At 37.9% G+C, this 21,016-nt stretch overlaps 2 protein-coding genes across 4 annotated transcripts in view; both read right to left on the bottom strand.

Moving 5' to 3' along the window:
• The window catches only part of LOC124399420 (zinc finger protein GLIS1), a 102,304-nt gene extending 88,714 nt beyond the window's left edge, over positions 1 to 13,590 (bottom strand). For 2 of the 3 annotated variants that reach the window (XM_046870289.1, XM_046870291.1), the window contains exons 1-2: positions 13,407 to 13,557; positions 10,048 to 10,371 (exon numbers count right to left, since the gene is read on the bottom strand). In XM_046870289.1, the coding sequence (XP_046726245.1) occupies positions 10,048 to 10,306 (259 nt within the window). In that variant the 5' untranslated portion in view covers positions 10,307 to 10,371; positions 13,407 to 13,557. The other variant, XM_046870290.1, reaches the window with a different exon arrangement.
• Positions 13,591 to 17,205: 3,615 nt separating this feature from the next.
• atp2b3a (ATPase plasma membrane Ca2+ transporting 3a) overlaps positions 17,206 to 21,016 on the bottom strand; it is a 31,060-nt gene continuing 27,249 nt past the window's right edge. The window contains 4 exon segments of the mRNA XM_046871376.1: positions 17,206 to 18,208; positions 18,211 to 18,271; positions 20,083 to 20,169; positions 20,279 to 20,461. Of these exon segments, the coding sequence (XP_046727332.1) occupies positions 17,979 to 18,208; positions 18,211 to 18,271; positions 20,083 to 20,169; positions 20,279 to 20,461 (561 nt within the window). The 3' untranslated portion in view covers positions 17,206 to 17,978.

The following is a 21,016-nucleotide window of genomic DNA, read 5'->3' as shown; positions in this document are numbered from 1 at the left end:
ATGATAGTCTCCAAACAGAAAACAAAAAAAGATTTGTTCACTTGCTTCTGGTACAAGTCTTTGTTCTCTCAAAAGACAATGGCATAGTCTCTGTAAACAAAGATTACTCCAGAGGTAAGAGAAGCATTTCTGTTTCCTGTTCAGTAGGGATGTGCATCTCCATAACTGAGGCAGAAGCGATTTGCATCTTGATGCAGAGGCAACAATACTATACATTAAAGATTCATATGAAGCAGCTACCGTTGTAATACAATATGATTCACCTCTAATACGATGCAGTGCGATATGATTTCGATTTGATTCAACACACTGCAATACGATGCAATGGGAAATATATGATGCTATGCAATTAAATGTGGTACAAATAGTTTGCTTTTATTTCTTTGAATTACAAAAACAGCATATCATAAATTAACTTAAGTGCCTTCTGACTTCTAAAGCCCTTTCACAAACTGGCCTTTGCAGTACAAAAAAATTAAAAATTAAACAAAATGTTCTTTTCCTCTTGTGTATCCAGGTAGATGCAGCGCTATCTCTGCCATGTTAATCTATATTCTATGAGACTTCGGTCTCCGTAGTGTTGTGATACATCATAGAACCAGAGTTGCAGTGAGATCATGCTTGAGAAACAGTTTAGCAGGACAAAGCCTTTTGCCATTTTCATGTTACAAATTAATGACCCATATATGTCCACCTTTAAATTAATCACAAATCACACAGTTTTTGAGTCGCGGATAAAACATTTCTGTGTCTTATAATCTGTCCTTGGCTGCATTATCACGGTACGCAACACATCACCCACAGCGAAGATCATTGTGCCAAAACCGCTTCCCACATACCAGCAAGGAATTGAGAGGTTCAGTAGACTTTTTGCGCTAAATGAATGGCTACAGTCTTGGTATCAAGAACACAAACTGCTCTTTTTTTAGTTTCAGGGAGCGTCCTAGGCTCTTTTGCCCTGCACTCCAGAATAATTGGAGCGGTAGTCCTATCAGACAACATCTACAAGATGCTGAGCACAATATGACTGGTAAGTCATAATAAAAATCTAAATTATCATAGCTGTCCAAAAAATCTAAATGTTACAAGTACACACAGCCCATTTCATAGAAACCATGTCTATTCCCAGAATAGTAAGATCGAGGACTAAATTCATTATAAGAAATTCAAAGAAAGTCTATTTAAGTAACTTAAATAACGTTAAAATAGATACGACTGAATGCACAGCCAGCACCTCTGATCTAAAGATAGGACTGGTGAACTACTATTTTTTATAATAATAATCTAAGCGTCGCAGAAAAACACTAAACACAAATCTAACACTTTCAATGTCCTTTACACCAACATAACCTATGTAACTTTCATAAACAAGTCTAGGCAGTTGATTCAATTAATTAGTATTTATATACCCACAGGGCCCTATTATGATTTTCTTGTAGAATTTTTAGATTTCATTTCAAATCTATCTACTACTTAAGACATTAATTGTTGGTGACTTTAATATTAAGTTTCATAATCCGGAAGACCCTTTAAGAAGAGCAGTTGTGTCTATTCTAGATTCAGTAAGGATTAATCAGAATGTACTAGGGCCCACTCAAATTTAATAATAACTCCATAGTCCCAAGCTATTTCAGATAACTACCTCATCTCCTTTAAAATCTGCCTCAGTCATAGCATAAGTACCTCGCCACGTTACCGTGATAACTGTATATTCTCGTCAACTACTACTGTACAGTGAGTTTTATCAATACTGTATCAAAATTAACTAGGAATAGAAGGCACTGCAATAACATGCACACCATCAATAGGCAGATTAATTCATTCACTGAATGGGAGTAAAACTTTGCTTGTTATGATTATTTCCACATAAAAATCATCAACTTGTGTTCTAGATCCTTTACCTACATTTCGAACAGGTAATTCCAGAAGTAATTTAAGTAAACCTCTTCCATTAGCACTAGTTATGTACCTAAATATTATAAACTGCCAGTTATCAACCCCCTAATTAAAAAAGCTTTCAGCTGTCCAACTACAGGCAAATATCAAACCTCCTCTTTGTCAACAAGATTCTAGAAAAGCACAGCAGTTCTGCTCACACCTACTTAGGAATAACATTTATGATGTATCAGTCATGATTAAGGCTACATCATAGCACAGAGACAGTGCTGGTTAAAGTGGTAATTGACCTGCTATTGGCCTCTGATGAGGGTTGTGTCTCCTTGTGTACTGCTTAGTGCAGTTTTGACACCACTGATCATAATATCCTACTTGCTACACCTGAAAATGTTGTTGGAATAAATGGAACAGCTCTCTCTTAGCTCAGGTCTTATTTGACTAAACGTTATCAGTTTGCTGATGTAAATGATGAGTTCTTTACATTCTCTGAGGTGAAGTTTGGTTTCCCACAAGGATCTGTCTTGGGCCCACTGCTTTTCTCTTTATATATGCTGCCTCTGGGTGAAATTATACGTAAAATGGTATTAGCTTTCAGTGCTATGCTGACGATACACAGTCTGTCTGAATGTTCTAGTAAGTGCATAAACAAGCTTCAGTTAGTCCATAATGCAGCAGCAGAGTCCTGACCATAACCAAGAAATATGACCACATCGCCCCTGTTTTAAACAGTCTACACTGGCTCCCAATAAAATGTATTACAAAATACTACTACTGACGTATAAAGCACTTAACGGTCTCATGCCGCAGTATTTGAGCAAACTTTTGATAAATTATGTTTCTCCATGCCTACTTAGATCAAACGGTGCAGGCTATTTGTTGGTACCTAAAATAATGAAGACTACAGCAGGAGGCAGAGCTTTCTCTTACAAATCCTTATAGAAGCCAGTTATGGAACAGCCTTCCAGTTAGTGTTTGGGACTTAGACAAGGTCTCAGTGTTCTGACTTAAGTCTAGACTGAAAACACATGTATTTATCAGTACGTCTTTCTTAGGTCTTAGATCTTTCCACTATGGAGCCCCAACTTACATTCTGGCCACAATGTATAGTGTCCTTAAACACTTAATTAGAATCCTTAACAATCTTTATTTTCTTTCTTCCTGCCACCCCTTCTCTCTCTCTCTCTCTCTCTCTCTCTCTCTCTCACTCTCTCTCTCTCTCTCTCTCTCTCTCTCTCTCTCTCTCTCTCTCTTTCGAGTAAACATGCCCCTGAGGTTCTAGTGACTAATTCCTGTCCTTTAACTCTTCTGATCTGCCTGGTTCATCCTGATGTCCTACCTCTGGATGGTGTCCATCTCAAGTGAGACCACTTTGTGCAGGTGGGGATGGTTCCATACCTACAGCCTAAAGATCAATAAAGCCACTGAGCAACTCGAGAGCAATGAGGACTGATTCAGACTGTAATTAATATCAACAGTCTACTACAGTGGCTCGAAACAGTTCTGCATTTACACACCGATTACTGCACACCTCAAAAATGTAACTACAATGAATGGACATTCGGTGATCCCCAGATGAAGATGGGTTCCCTTTTGAGTCTTGTTCCTCTCCTTCTTCCTCATACCATCTAAGAGAGATTTTCCTTGCCACAGTCGCCACTGGCTTTCTCATCAGGAATGAACAATTATAAGGAACTAACTCATATGCAATAAACTTATAGACAATAAAAGTATTTTATATAACCTTATTACTGCGTTATCTATGTAAAGCTGCAATGTCCATTGTAAAAAGTGTTATACAAATAAAATTTAATTGAATAATTTTTTCCTTCTTTAAAATATAATCAGAATATGATTTGCATATGTAAACTTGCTGTAAAAAATTGACTAAAAAAATGACTCGAATGAAGATTTGTACATTCTGCTGAACATAATTTAAAGATCTGTCAGTAAAATGTTCCTATTTTCCCATCAGTATTAAAGACTTCATTTGTAATGTTTAGAGCCCTCTACTGACTGTGATGTGAACTGCAACTGCAATGAGAACATCAACAAGCGTTCCTTATTAAGGTTCTTACACCGGGGTCAGTGTGAATACCGAATTGTGTTTGGAGGATTTTTGCATTTGGTGATTACGGTGATTTTGATAGGTTGATGCACAAGATGAATTTGACAAACTAGTGAAGAAAATGTTTAGATGACAAATTTAACAAAAATAGCAAAAAGTAGATTAGATTAGATTAGATTAGATTAGATTAGATTAGATTAATTATAATAGATGCCAATTTATTGTCATTGTGCAGGCCAATGAAAAGTAGTATAAGGAGTTAACAAGGAGTTAAAAGGGAGTTAACACTAACTGCTTCATTATTAGTAGAAATGTGGTACAAATGTACATAATCCACACACACACACACACACACACACACACACACACACACACACACACACACACACACACACACACATGAAACTGGTAAGTGACAATGGTATTAGCACAATAGTAAAATTAGTAAAAAAAAAGGAACTGTTATTTTGATTTATTTACTCATATTTGCACTGCAAACTTCAGTAAGAGATTTAACTTGTCCATGCTGGCAAGTGAACATGGTATAAGGTGATAATCTACCATTACACTACTTTAATGTTCTCTGCTTCACCTCAGGCCGTTATTCACCTCCATGTAGTAACATCTTGTAACACACACACACACACACACACCTAGCTCTGGATCATCACCATACCTGTATATATAGCAGAAAAAATATTAGAAGCTACATCATATTTTAAGAATAGTAATATAATAACACACTGTGACTGTATATATTTTCTATGAATAATAGGAAAAGACTCAGGAACTATGTAACAAAAGGAAAGGTTTGTTTATAAATTAACACACTGCACTGACAACCTCATTTCATAGCTGTAAATTCCATCCCCTAAACAAACCCCCGAACAAATCATTTGAAACGTGAGGTGTAATTGCTTCTTCTACTTGTTATGCTCTTCATGCTGTTTCACAACTGAAACATCGGGCCTTTTCGCGTTTTGATGAAAAACAGGTCTGTATTATTCAGGTGCAAAAATTCTGCGCAGAGATTTAGAAACTGTCAAATATCCTGAAATCTGTTTCCTCTCGCACAGGAACACGCCTGCTCGCTGGCCAAATGCACACGTTTTCTCACTTACTGCGTAATTATAGTAACATATGTAGCTGTTATATACTGGAACCAGAAGCCAGCAGATTAAGACACGAGTAACAACCAGACACATGAAGAAACATGGCGGGTAAAACCACCGTGGCTCAACACATGCCCGGATCAAACCAAACACCAGGAGGATAATTACTACCTGATTACAGTACAGACACTTACATAAAGTAAACTTTGACTTTTATTGTTGAGTGTGGAAAACAAGAACCGGAACGGCTTCGTCAACCCAAAACTCTGGAGTACTTCCACAGGAGCATGCGATATATCAGCGAAAAAAATTGAATTTGAGACAAAATGCTTTAAAATCCACAGTACGTTCATGCGTTTATCAATTGAACAATCAATCAATAAATCAATCGATCAATCAGTAAAACAATCTATCACAGGAATGTGTGAAGAAAATGCTTCACATAAAAATGTGTGTAATTAAGTCATTGTTTATATGTTTTTTTGATGTTTATTTATCATCTATGAAAGGAGTCTCCAGTGTTCTGTTCATACACTCATAGAGTTTCTGGAGCAACGGCTCATTTCTAGGGACATGTGCAGCCAAATCGCCACAAAAAAAAGATTCATAACTCAATTCTATGAGAAAACTTTGATGTAACAGTTATGGAGTCTCCAGCTTTAGAGGATTCAAATTAACATGGTGTAAGAAGCTGCGTTTTTTATTTCGAGAGAGGATAAAGAGATGCTGGTGAAGGAGTGAGCATTTATAGCTGCTATAACATAAGCGAGAACAGGAGCTAACCCCTTTCACCAACATATTTAGCGTAAATATAAAAGGATAAAGCGTAAAATGTGTCAGTATGTAATAACTTGTCTGGTACAGGAGCCGTGAAACACTTCGGGACGTGCCGTTAGAGGAGCGTTACGCGAGTGTCTTGCGGCGTGACGTATTTTGTTTTGCAGCGACTTTTCCGTTCGTTCGGAGCTTCTCTTCGCTCCACTCCACATTAATAGTGGCACTTTTAAATGTGTTAACCTCTCTCTTTTTTTTTCACGCCCGCTAGTCTGCTGCCAGTTTCCAGCCTCGCTGAACGTCTCCGAGCACGAGAGACAATGAGATTATTCATTTTGCCCGCGAAGGGCCCGAGAACGCGGCTGTGGGATCGGAGCTCGTAAATGCCAAGGCGCGTTCGTGCACATGTGGTTCGAGTTTGGCAAGAAAAAAAATGTCCCAATCAAACCTCTGCGAGTCTTTATTGTGCGATGGGACGACTGCGCATAGGAGAGTACCATTAGTGTAATGATAAGTTTGGGAACAGAGGGTAATTACACACAACGCTCCCTTCACTGCAGACACACACACACACACACACACACACACCACCATCATATAAACACAACATCCACTCAGGACACACATCAGCAATACGGCTTTGGGGAAAATATGCCTGGTTTGGTATTAGCACTGCCTACACACACACTCTTACACGCTAACACACTCACAGACACACAGAGGGAGAACTTCCTACTGCAAACTGTACAGTTTGTTATTTCACGAGTAAAATATTCCAGACAATCCACTCAGGATAAAGAGCATTTCCTGATATATAAGTGCTCATTCTCTGGCTGATTCCAAATAAATTAAAAAATTCAAGTGCTGGAGTGATTATGAATGAATAATAGACGTGAACGAATAATGTCTGGTATTGTTCACTGTACAATGATAAACTGATTATATGATAGATAGATAGATAGATAGATAGATAGATAGATAGATAGATAGATAGATAGATAGATAGATAGATAGATAGATAGATAGATAGACTGACAGACAGACAGGCAGACAGACAGATAGATAGATAGTAGTCAGGCTGACTGACTGACTGACAGACAGACAGGCAGACAGACAGACAGACAGACAGACAGACAGACAGACAGACAGACAGACAGGCAGACAGACAGACAGACAGATCGGTGAATAACTTAAGTCCTCCCAGAAATAAATTTTGCTATACTACTATATATTTACTTTATATTACTATACTAAAAGTAATTTACTTCATAAATAAAAGATATTGAAATATATAGATGGGCAGTATATAAAGGAGAAATAGTGCGAGAGTGTGATGTGGTAGTATCGTGGAGTGTTTTTTGTGTAATACAACGGCAGACTTAAAGTGAATTGAAGTGTCTGTTAAGTTGTGTAACAGCAGGAGTGTGAATGGGGTTAAAGTTGGAGTGTACATGGTTGTGGATAGTGGATGCTGGTTAATCCTGAGACTGGCTCAAAGTGTATTGTCCCAGGACAGTGATAAATGAGCTTATTTACATCATAATATATAATTATTTACATCATTATTTACATCATAATATAGAATGTGCTTTCTACATCATAATAAAGATTTTTTTGACAGTTTCTATACAGACACAGAAAACTTGTCCCGGATATTATACACAGGTTTGACAGAAAATAAAACTAAAAAAATATAGGATATGCATAATGAGGAAGTTTGATGAGAAACAGTTGCACTCTATATGTTATAGATAGAGTCATAATTATAATTAGTATAATTGTAGTATAATTTTTTATTTCTTTCCAGAATGAATACAGTTTTTATTAATATATTAAAATTTTTCAAATGTAGTGACAATTTTAAACTTCAAAAGACCTGAAATATCCGCAAACAAAAACACACAGAAAGTTTGTATCTTTTACTGACGTCCCTAAACCAGGATCCAGAGCTCGAATAAAGGATGCAGTTCTGGATCACTGGAACGTTTGCTTTTTTTGCTTTCTAGTTATTGTGAGCACTTTCAAACATCATTAGAACATCTGTCTTCTGAAGAGCAGTCTGAATAATGTGATTCGCATGTGTCCTCCTGAGCAAAGTAAACCAGAGAATCATGTTCATAGGATTAGTTTATAGTTTGGAAAAACATGGCCGAACGCATGCGATAACGCCGTGAGGAACGACTCCGTGTCGCAATCTGCTCTCGGTCCGAATGAAACCATCAGCATGGAGTTATTTCAGAAAGCGAAAACCTTCTTGGCGGCAGCTGGAGCCAGAGGTCGAAGGTTTTCTGGCGTCTCTCCCTCGTATTAGCGCTTTCCAGAAAGTGACGTGCGCCTTTGGCTGCACAAATAACCCGCTGTATCCAATTAGCACGGATGTTCAGTGATGTACAATAACTAACGCTGGGCTGTCAGCGGAACGTGGTTTATTACTAGATGAAAAGTGATTTAAATCCGCAAATATTTGGAGCGTTCCAGGCGTTTGGCAAGAGCCCTGCGCCTTTCGTAAGGCAGATACTCGCAGAGTCGTCTTCTGTAAACATGCGGCTTAGTGATTTTCCTACTCAGACGGGACGGCTTCGGCTCGCCGGTTCGTGACTAAGGTTTACTGTTTGCGTTTAGTCCGGCTCCACAATGCAGTGCTTGTTTACAGTTATTATATTACTTTGAGACTCTGACAGATCAGAAAAGGCGTCAGTGTCTAAGCGAGCTTTCTGCATATTGCTAGGAGCGATCATCCTGACAAATCCCAGACATTCCAGATGATGAGTGTGCATGTGTGTGTGTGTGTGTGTGTGTGTGTGTGTATAGTTGGAAACAGGCCGGTCTTTAACCACGAATATTGATGATGTAACAACAATGAGTTCCATTCAACCAATCATGGATCAGTTTTTACAAGCACAATGGGACATCTTAAATAAGAATGATATCAGTACAATTTCAGTACTTTTGTGTCTTTTATATAGAAAACATAAAGGCAAGAAGAAGGTTTGTGGTTTGAGAAATATTAATATAAACATGTATCACTTTAGCATTTACAGTCATGAAACAATGAGCCAATGAGAATCTTCCAGAAAGCTGTAGTAAAGACAAATACAATAATATTGCTTTGTGGGACATTTTTGCACAAATGTTACTCAGGAAAAGCAATAAAAAATGTTACATGACACAACAAGTTCTCTGCACTTTACTGTACAAGTTCTTTTGGCAGAACAGGCGATTCTCCAATATATACTATGTAAAGCTTGGTTATACATTCTCTCAATTTCACAAATAAGTATCTCTATATAATAACTGAAGACTACCACTAGAGATTATTAATGCTGAAATTAATGCTGAATACTAACTAATGCTGGATGATATTGGCATAAGCTGTTTTAATGAAGGTAAAGACGACCTAAGCTAAATTTCTCAAAACATTCTCTACTCCTGCTCTCTGCATACAATTCTTTCACTGTTATTCTAATATTGCTCTCATCTTTTGTACATTATAGTGCAAATAACATCGCTACAACCAGATGCTCAGGCTCATGACAGATCTCATGTATATTTCCATTAAAAAACAGGATTTTTGCCCAGGTGAAAGAAAGTGTGATCCAAGATGCAATCCACAATGTTCACAAAAAAATTAATAATAAAGGGATGAAAATAATGTCCTGCGAGCATGACACGAGGATCAGAGGTGGTGGAAGAGTGATATGATGGATGATTATACTGTATAATGTTATATATAATTGTTTTCATTATAATAATTTCAACCTGATTCCTGGGACTCATGTACAAATTAAAAAAAAGTCATGTTACTGTAGAGGTTGTGCCATATTAAGAAGCTGTGAACATTGTGAACCTCAGGTATCAAGAGGCATAAGCAAGCTTCAAGTGGAGGATTTTGGTTAATCTCCTTTCTTAAATAATCATGAACATGCAATGAAATTCCCTGTATACACAGTGCTGGAACAATGGAAAGAACCAGTGCAGCCAATACACAATGGTGTTTTAATAAGTTCTGATACACACTCCATGATTTCCATTTAGAAAAAAAAAGGAATCATGAAAAATAGTTGTTTTTTTTATGATGTTCATTTATATCTAGTTCAGCTTTCAGTAGTGTGACCTGAACATTTTGTAATCATATTTAACCATCACTTTTACGCACCATCACTACATTTACCTCGTGCGCAACCAGAAGAGCATCCCTACCTTGTCCTTGTCCCTGTCCTGGCCCTTGTCCCGGAGCCATGCAGAAGCTTGACGTGCGTGATCTACTTGGACGCACCTTCTCCTGAGCTGTTTTCGGAGCACGGAGGAGATCTGTGTCCAATCCGCCCTCGACGCGCTCGTCCGCTTTCCAGCACAGATCCGTGAGCTCGGCGAAGTCCGCAGCGTGCTGGTGTCCGAGCATTCCCAGGAGCGCCGCGCACTTCGAGTGGATGCGCACTTCCGATTTTCCCGTGTGCATGCTCTCGGACTCTCAGCGCATAATAATAATAATAACAGGAATAAATCACCACGGCTTCCTCCTACCTAAAAAAAAGAAGATTTAATGTACGAGGAGCTAATTTCCTCCGAGCCATTCTTTTATTTATTTTTTTCCCCTCTAACATCCCGGGAGCGCAGATTTTGGCAACGAAAACAGAGACAGGATCAAATGTCCGATTCCGCGGGTAACTGACAGCACATGTTTCTATACACATAGAAAAAAATCCCCCCCAATGTAGAAATCGAATCATATATGACCCCAGATCACCAAACAGGAACGTGTTCATAAAAAAACCATACACTCACAGCACACATTTTAATGACATTAACACTTCTGCAGTTTCACCCTGGATAAGTCAAACAAAGCTCTACTTAAGAGCTCAAATTCTAAAGTCCAGTTCAGCTCTGCCTAACACCTACATGCTCTCCAGTCCAGTACACCTCCACCTAACATCTACATGCTACAGTCCAGTACACCTCCACCTAACACCTACATGCTCTCCAGTCCAGTACACCTTCACCTATCATCTACATGCTCTACAGTCCAGTACACCTCCACCTAACATCTACATGCTACAGTCCAGTACACCTCCACCTAACACCTACATGCTCTCCAGTCCAGTACACCTTCACCTATCATCTACATGCTCTACAGTCCAGTACACCTCCACCTAACATCTACATGCTCTCCATTCCAGTACACCTCCACCTAACATCTACATGCTCTACAGTCCAGTACACCTCCACCTAACATCTACATGCTCTCCAGTCCAGTACACCTCCACCTAACATCTACATGCTCTACAGTCCAGTACACCTCCACCTAACATCTACATGCTCTCCATTCCAGCACACCTCCACCTAACATCTACATGCTCTCCATTCCAGCACATCTCTGCCTAGCACCTACATGCTCTCCATTCCAGCACACCTCCACTTAACATCTACCTGCTCTCCATTCCAGCACATCGCTGCCTAACCTCTACTTGCTCTCAAGTCCAGTACATGGACTTGATGTACTGCAGTACATCTCTGCCTAACATCTACATGCTCTCCAGTACAGCCCTACCTAACACCTACATGCTCTCCAGTCCAGTACATCGCTGTCTAACATATACATGCTGTCCAGTCCAGCTCTACCTAACATCTACATGCTCTCCAGTCCAGTACATCTCTGTCTAACATCTACATGCTCTCCGGTCCAGTACATCTCTGCCTAACATCTACTTGCTCTCCAGTCCAGTACATCTCTGCCTAACATCTACATGCTCTCCAGTCCAGTACATCTCTGCCTAACATCTACATGTTGTCCAGTACATCTCTGCCTAACATCTACATGCTCTTCAGTCCAGTACATCTCTGCCTAACACCTAGATGCTCTCCAGTCCAGTACATCTCTACCTAACATCTACATGCTTTCCAGTCCAGTACATCTCTGCCTAACATCTACATGCTCTCTAGTCCAGTAAATATCTGCTTAACAACTACATGCTGTCCAGAATATCTCTACTTAACCTCCACATGCTCTTCAGTCCAGTACATCTCTACCTTACATCTACATACTGTCCAGTCCAATGCAGCTTTACCTAACACCTAAACACTCTCCAGTCCTGTACATCTCTACCTAACACCTACATACTTTATAGTCAAGTACAGCTCTAACTAACATCTACATATTCTCCAGTCCAGTACAGCTCTACCTAACACCTACATACTGAACTCTATAATTCAGTGCATCTCTATCTAACACCTACATACTATATAATCCAGTGCAGCTCTACTAACATCTATATATTCTCCAGTACAGCTTGGTCCAGTACAGCTCTACCTAACACCTAAACACTCTCCAGCTATGTCCAGCTTGACCTAATACCTACAAACGCTTCAGTCCAGTAGCTCTAAATTGGACCTAACACTAGACCTAACACTAGACCTAAAACAAGTATTTTCCAGTCCAGCACAGCCCTAAATAACACCTACCGTGTTGCATTATAATGTTTATTTAAAACCCACAGTGTTCAGCTATACAGTGAATTAAAGTAAAGACAGAACTTAACACACATTAACTAACCGTGTTCATCACATGTAATCAGCCAAGGCTTGCAATATCAGACATACAGTGTTAATGCTCATTGTGTTTAAGACAAACACATTCATTACTTTCATTAAATGAATACCTTCACCGCTGAGTTAACTACAAACGAAAGAAATCATCTTTCTTGGTTTCTTGCTCTAGAATTCTCACAACATCTGAAACATCTAAAACTCAGAATCTTAACACGCTCAGTTGATACATTTTGAAGTTTTGGAGTTTACCTTAAAACACAGATTCAATCTGACAGTTCAAATCATTGATCAATTAGCAGTATTTCATTAATGATTGATTCAATAATTTATTTTATTAATGCAAGCAAGGATTAACACCTGTACTGTTCTGCTGCATTAACACCTTTAATCTGTCATTATTTCATATAAAAATTTATGTGTTCATTCTAATTGGTTCACGTGTTCAAATTCACCTACTTTATTATTATTATTATTATTATTATTATTATTATTATTATTATTAGCTTTTTAGCGCAGGCTTTACTTCCGATTAACAAAGTTTAATATTTAGTTAATAATACTTTAAACTTTATTTAACACATGAAGGGTAAATTGGTGGATTTTTGTATTTAACACATGGAAGAATTCCTTTAATTATCATATGAATATTTATTAAACAATCTTGAATTTAATTTCTACAGTATTTAGATCATTATGAGTGTTGATATCTAGTGTTGTGTTATGTATTAGCACTGGACTGAGAGCTGCAGTGGTCTCTTCATTATGAGGATTTAATGGAGAGCGTCAGTGTTGCGTTAATTACTGTTATTAAACACATGCAGCTTTCAGTTATATATATATATATCAGTGTTTAATTAAGACTTGTGAAGACTATTAGTGTTGTTTAGAGACACTGTATTCTCTCAATAAACAGTGAACACTGTTAGATCTTGATCCAAACTGCTGTTGCTGTGGGGTGTAAAGTGTGGGGTGAAGTTTGCTGTGAAGTGTGATGATGTGAAGTGTCCACGTACCTGCAGAAGGTGAGCGTCTCCACACTGTGCAGAGTTGAGAAGCTGATGTTGGGAGATGTCCTCACCATCTTTTCGAATACAAAAACAAAGTTACTTTAGTCGTCCTCATCATCTATCCCCAAACACACACTCTCGCAATCACACACTCTCCACTCACAAACTCAGCATCGGAGCTGCAGAAAGCCCAAAACAGCGCGCTGCTCTCTGACTGACAGATCTATCCACCAATCATATCGCAGTGGTGGAGCCCAATGAACCAATCAGCAAGTGAGCAGGGTGGCGACATAACCAGCATCCTGAACATCGACCATTATAGCTGTAAACTGCGTTCATTAAAAAAATATATATATACATATTTATATATTATGTTGTTCATTTTTTTATTTAGTTTTATTTACTATTACTTTTTAATATATAATACATTTTTAAATGTATATCAAATATATACTTTTTTATACTGTTTTTAATAATTGCCCTCATTAATAATAATTAAATGTAATTTAGGTGTGTTTAAAACATATGTTGTTTTTTTTGCCAGCAAAATAAAAATAATCTATTATTTAAACTCAATTCAGAATTATTTTATATTGAAAGAGTTTGATGAAACCATCTGAACTTTAATTTGGTTTCTAATCTGAAAATAAATAAAGAAATAACAGTATGAGGGTTTTTAATATGGTTTTATTAAACAAATTGAAGAGATCATGCGTAATAGAGTTAGTTGCCTGGACAAATCTCCTAAAAGGGAAATTAATGTAGTCTAAAACCGATGAACAATATAAATAATAAAAGACAAAATACAAAGCTATAAGTATAATATAGAAAGAGCAGATTCACCTACATATATATATATATATATATATATATATATATATATATATATATATATATATATATATATATATATACACGAATGTGATAAGAATAATAATATTTCAGTATATCGGTATTAAATATATAATGTATAATATATAACAACCTACAGAAAACCCACTTCCAAAAGAAAGAAAGAAAGAAAGAAAGAAAGAAAATCATGCCGTATTACGGTGCTAATCAACCTGTTGCTCTCTCCACTTACTCCCCCTGGTGGCCATTATAAATAATTATTTCTATACAAGGAATTAAATGGTGGTTAAAAAAAGAAGAAAAAAGAAAGACGGAAATGTACAGAAAAGAAAAAAAGAAAAAGCAACCGAAATTAAAATTATTATCATCATTATCATCCATATCTGAACTGTTATGCATTAGTCTTCATTAAATAGGAAAATAGTAAAATGTAAGCAAATACAATTTACTACACTGATTTATTCCTTGTGTATCGCCAGTTAAATGGCTTCACAGGAAAATAATAACATAAAAAACAAAAATAAAATAAATAAAATAAAATGCACTTTTTCCACAAATGCTCCACTACCAATTATTTGTTTTGCCTTCAATATAGAATCTGAATATCTTTCTTTCTCTTGGGTGTAAATGAGCGAAAGGTCACACTGTTATATTTTGTTGCATAACACAAAATCAATTCGTTTCCAATTAGATATCAAACATAACTATTTTGGACAAGAGATTACTCCTACCACAATGTCCACTGTAAAATCAATGTTAACACTCTAAAAGTGCAAAAGCCCCAGAGAGAAGCCAATGCACATCAACCCCAGACTCCACTCAGCCTGGATGGCAAGCAGCATGAAGGGGCAGGCTTGAATGTTGAAACCTTACAGTATGCCCCAGGCATGTACTGTATGGACACTACTCCAAACTGGACATATTTACTTTGGAATGCCCTGCATCATCAGTGAATCCAGGACACATATGATATTGAGCTGTTTTACATGTAGTTTTATAACCAAGTTCTGAAATGCCTCTCGTTCTGGCAAGCCCAATGGATTATGCCATCGTTTCAATAGACTGAGCACCAGATTTATTCAGATTTATCATTTACCTCCAGTGTCAAGTCAGAGGCACATTAACTTTCCAATATTTTGGGAACAGTTTTGGTTTAGTCCTAGCTGACTAAGTTATATAATATCTAAAAGAGGTACAGTATATATGTACTATACATGCATCGCGGCCAAACAACCATTTACATTTACAGCATTTAGCAGTTGCCCTGTCCAGAGCGACATACAATTATCTAATTTATACAACTTGGGCAGTCCCACTTCCCACTTCCCATTTCTATTTTTTATGTGAATGAGACAAAAAAAAGTTAAGCAACCTGAGCACAGTGCACTAGTTAAGCTTCATCTCTTCAAAGCTACTCCCTAACTACCGCACCTTCCTCTCTCATCCATCACTATTACATTGTCATCTTTCCTCCATACTTTCTGCTCCATTACAATTACCTCTTCCCCCTCTTCTCCATAAATATCCCAAATTCCTAAATATGCAGCGCATTGGTGTTTTGAGTATTCACACCATCAAAAAAAAATGATCTCCATACACACCCCTGTGTAAAGAAGATTGGATCTTCTCACCAGAAAAATGAGCATTTTGCATGTTGTTAGATCTTTAAATCACGTAGCTGTACAATCTTGAGAAGAGTAATAAGCATAAGGCTCTATCCAAAACCTTTACCTTTTAGTCAGAAGGTCAAGAACACATGCTGGTTTCTGAGGAGTCCATCATAAACAGCTCCAAACTGTTTTATATATATATATATTTATTTATTTATTTATTATAATAATCTTAGGGGGAAAGTCTCAAATATACATAACTGGTTGGAAAATCTTTTAAACTAGGGATACTAAAAGCAAACTGTATGTGTAAGAAGGACTAAGGGCTGCACGTGACTTCATCATCTGCATCTCTTTCTTTAGTGTAAAACTCAGCACAACACCACCACCAGCTGGTTTACTGTGTATATGGAATGTGGAAGTTCAGATGTCATCTCATGCACACTATAGTACTATATGTGGATTTTTATATTTTAGCATTTTTTATGAAAATTTATTTCAGTGTAACTTATCAGTGCTGGTAAGAGACAGTGGTATAAGGTAATTATCCATGGTGATGTGCGAGTCCTTACACCATTTTAATGCTCTCAACCTCAGGACATTCTTCACCTCCACATCATGCAGTAACATCGTGTAACACACCCCAAGCCCTGGATCATCGCCTTACTTAAATACTCTGTGGTTGGCTTGTAGGAAGGTTTTCTTACTCTGATGATGTTCAGTGCATGGTGTTTGTAAAAGTGTGTGTGTGTGTGTGTGTGTGTGTGTGTGTGTGTGTGTGCACGTGTTAAAAACTACCTGGAGTGAGTGGTGAGTTTAAGCTATTCTTCAACACAGTTTAAATTTTAGCAATGATGAATTTGATCTGCTGCTGTCATTACAGGACAACAACCAGACCATGTTTCTTCTTCAGCTAGAAATATTAACAGCTGGATTAATGCACTAGCAAACTAGCTGCCACATTTTGGCCTTATCAGTTTCCAGTATAGTATTATCTATCCAGATAATAAATTAACACGAAAATCTACTAACTAACAACTGCCTGGACTAGGTTTAACTATATGATGGGTAGTTCCATGGAGAGGTGGTACTGTAGTTCAGAAGCTTAACAAACCCCAGTATCGCCAAGCTGCTCCTCTTGCGTCCTTCAGCAAGACCCTTAACCCTGTATGCTCCAGGGTACTGTCTCATGGCATAACCTGTGCTGACTGCAGCTTTCAAAAATCACTGGGCTTTGCAAATAAATAATTTCACTGTGCTGTAATGTATATGTGGCAAATAAAGTATCTTTGTTGATTCAAAATAAACACTCCATACACACGCATTTATATATATATATTTCATTCTGTAAAATATATTTGAATTATGCTCGAACACACAATGAACACAGCAGTAATGGTGAGACAGTGTGTGCTTCCTGAAACGCAAAAATGATAATCATAATCATAGAAAATATAGACTTCCTAGAAAACCAGAAAGCAAACACATACAACATGATACGCCTCTCCAAAAATTCCTCTATCTCTCACTTTCTCCGTAAAAAGAGAGACAGAAAAAACATCCATCAGCGTGAAATAACCCTCACGTGCAGCGTCTTTCATTTCGTTTGCTTTAGTTCTATTCCTAATATACAACAAATTCACAAAAAAAGCAAAAATCTGAAACACAAGACTGCAAGGACGAATGAACACAGACAGGCAATACTAGCAAGTAATATATTACACGCACACACACACATACACACACACACAAACAAAGACACACAAACACAGACACACAGACACACACATACACGAGTATATAAAGCTAATGCATTAAGCATCTAATTGACATGGAATTCTATTGGAAATAACTAATATTGATCAGAACAATAACTTTATCAATGAAAAAATGCCATTAATTATATAATATTATATTATATTATATTATTTATTTATATTTAAATAAATTCAACATGTTCAGCGTGTAAGGTGTGACATTCCAAGGCAAAGAAAGTTTTACAGGTCTTTAAAATAAACAGAAATTAATTTAAATACTTTATATAAAACCTCATTCTATAAAATCTCCTTCCTGCAACTCGTTGCGCCGCAGGCCAGGTAACCTTTGACCTCCAGTCTCAGACACACACCCGTCTCTCGGACGTGTTGTTGTTGCAGTTGAGCTTCACGGGGAGACTGTGCTGGCGGTGAGGGTAGCGTGACGGACTCTTACGCTGATGTTGAGTCGCGTAGTTGTAATCGGAGCGTTCCGATTGGTCGTCTACATCCGTCTCGTCAATCAGCGGGATCCTGCATCCGACGTCGGAGATGATGAACTCAGGCGGGGCCTGGAACTCGCACCGGCTTCAGGAAGGTCGGATTTTTCCATTCCGTCGTATAGAGAGCTGTGCAATGTTCTCACCACTCGGATCTATGGATCGACCAATCAGGTCACAGGAGATAAAAAAAAAGATCAGAGGAAAGTATTCTGAGCAACACACTAAAAATATTGCTTTATTAATTAATTAATATGAATTTCATGCAAGCAAAAAAAAAATTTACAATCACTTTTATATCATTTAAAATATATTTTACATCAATTAAAAAAATTGTCAATTGTTGATTTGTGTAACTTCTTCAAGATTTGACAGTGTGTAAGGCACAAGCAACCAAAATCCACCTCACTTACATTTAAAACAAATACACTGCATAAACAAAAGTATTGGGACACCTGATGTTTCCACCAATATGTAGTTCTTCTCCAAATTGTTACCACAAAATCTATGAATGCAATGGCACAAGATAATCCCTTCACTTGAACCTTGCCATGCCCCTGTGCCCAAAATCAGCTCCATGAAGATATGCTTTAAGTGGATTTCAGTCATCTACATCATTTCCTGTGGCGGAATGAGCACAAATCTCCACAAGAACACTCCAAAATCTAGTGGAACATCTTTCCAGAAGAGTGGATGTTATTATAAAAACAAATGGGGACGAAATGAGGAAAAGGGTGTTAAAAGAAGCACATACTAATCTTATACACAGGTGTCCACAAACATTTGTCCATATAGTATATATTCAAATACACACATATACACACACAACATGTAACATTTAATGCTCATCAAAGAACAAAGCGCACCCCCCCACTCACACATATACACAAAAACAATCAAATAAATGCATGCACATTATACACACTGAACCCTGTCACACACATCAGACTGCACTTTATTATTAAGCAGACAGATGAACGTTGAAATTTATTGGTTTAACATTTACATTCATGCTTTTCTAGACCAGTGACTCAAGTGACAGAGGGTTTACAACATAAACACACCACACCACAGAATGTTCATCTGTGATGTGATCGTTTTTTGTTTTCAAAAATGATTTTTCATTTAAAGGTATGCAAATTTGTACAATACCTGCAATTTTTTTTTACATTAAAATAAGCGTTCTTGCCTGTGACAATGTAAACCTTTCAGAGTGTGAGGCCATTTAGGGATAAAAGAAAAAAATCTTGTGGTTCGAGACAGAACTGACGAGAGCGTTGAACTATTACATACATGACAGAAAAGGAAAAAAAAAATGACTACATCAAAACACTGAAATAGAGATTAAAAAAAAAAAACTGAAAAAAAAGGAACCGAGGGCAAGAAAAACAAACGGGCATGCAGTAGCTGATAATGATGTATTTAATTAGTAAGGTTGCATGTTATGGGTTTATACTCCTCCGTTTACAGACGTCTCTTTCTTCTCGCTAATTCCTCCTTTTCCATCAAGTAGGACATTTTTAAAATAGACTTTTTTTTTTCACGTGTTTTACAACAGCAAATAAAAGAAAGAAAGAACAGTAATGGAAAATTGACACGAACAAAAAGAAAGAAAGAAAGAAAGAAAGAAAGAAAGAAAGAAAGAAAGAAAGAAAGAAAGAAAGAAAGAAAGAAAGAAGGAAGGAAGGAAGGAAGGAAGGAAGGAAGGAAGGAAGGAAGGAAGGAGGTTACAGACACATGGATCCAGACAGTGTGACAGGAAGCCTGAAGCGTGAACGTCTCTCTCACACACACTTATCGGCAACAGTGTTCAGGTGTACGAGTCATTTCTCTGGTGTGTGCAGATGTGTGAAAGTCATTGTTCATGTTAGTGTGTGTGTGTGATGGAATATGTGTCTTGGCCGTTAGCGGAGGGCTGGAGATCACTCCCCGCTGACAGACCTACGTGTGTGTGTGTGTTGGTTACGTCATGTAGCTGGCTGAGGATTGAGGAGCGGCGGCGGACGGCACCCTGAAACGAGCCACTGCGCTTAAACGTGCTGACTACCTCCATCTGCAGTAAACACACACACAGAGTAAGAAATGGATATGGTGGATGTAACAAATAACATTTAACGTATGATAGTAAGGGGCAAAGACAGACAGAGATGCAAACTTGTTACCTGCGTCTGGATGCGGTTTAGTCCCCTGAACCAGAGAATTTGTCCTCGTCTGAGCTCTCGCTCTGCATGATCAATCTCTTCCTCATCCTCTGCCAGATCCTCGTCGGTGATATCATCAGCCGCTGGGCCAAGCCCTGCCTCCTTCAGAAACTTTAGCTGATTCGTTGGTACAGAAGCAATTACCTGTCAGAATACAAATAATATAATTTTTTTTATAATATGTCATGATTTTGATCTCATATTACTTTTCATGCCCCAGTTTCTGTCTCCTGCTCCAGCTAAAAGTTAAGCTGTTGCCCATAGTGCGTTCCCCAATCCTGCCCCACCTCCTTTCTTAGCTACTGTCTAAACAATCATCACTATTGCCCAAGCTCATCCTAGTATCCTAGTTCCTGTCCCAGCTTCTATTCAAGTTCTTGCACCACCTCTTATTATAGATCATTTTGCAGATACTGTCCCAGTTTCTGTCCCAGCTTCAAGTTCTGCCCCAGCTATTATATCAACTCCTGCCTCAGCTGGAGTACTAGCCACTGCCTATCCAATCTCATGCCCAAGTATCCTGTCTCGGACCCAAACTCAGTCCCTGTTCAACCTCAAATTCCTTGCCCCAAGTCTACACCCAGTTTCTGCCCCAGGTTCCTGCCCAGGATATTGTCCCAGCTGCTCTCCTGGATGCTCTTAGTTACATCAGTTACCCTTCTAGCCCTTAGTTACTTAGCCCCTTAGATTACAAACCAG

Source organism: Silurus meridionalis, chromosome 17 (genome assembly GCF_014805685.1).
Source record: "Silurus meridionalis isolate SWU-2019-XX chromosome 17, ASM1480568v1, whole genome shotgun sequence".
Lineage (NCBI taxonomy): Eukaryota > Metazoa > Chordata > Actinopteri > Siluriformes > Siluridae > Silurus > Silurus meridionalis.
Note: the sequence above shows the minus strand (reverse complement) of the source record. Positions and strands in the feature narration are given on the sequence as shown.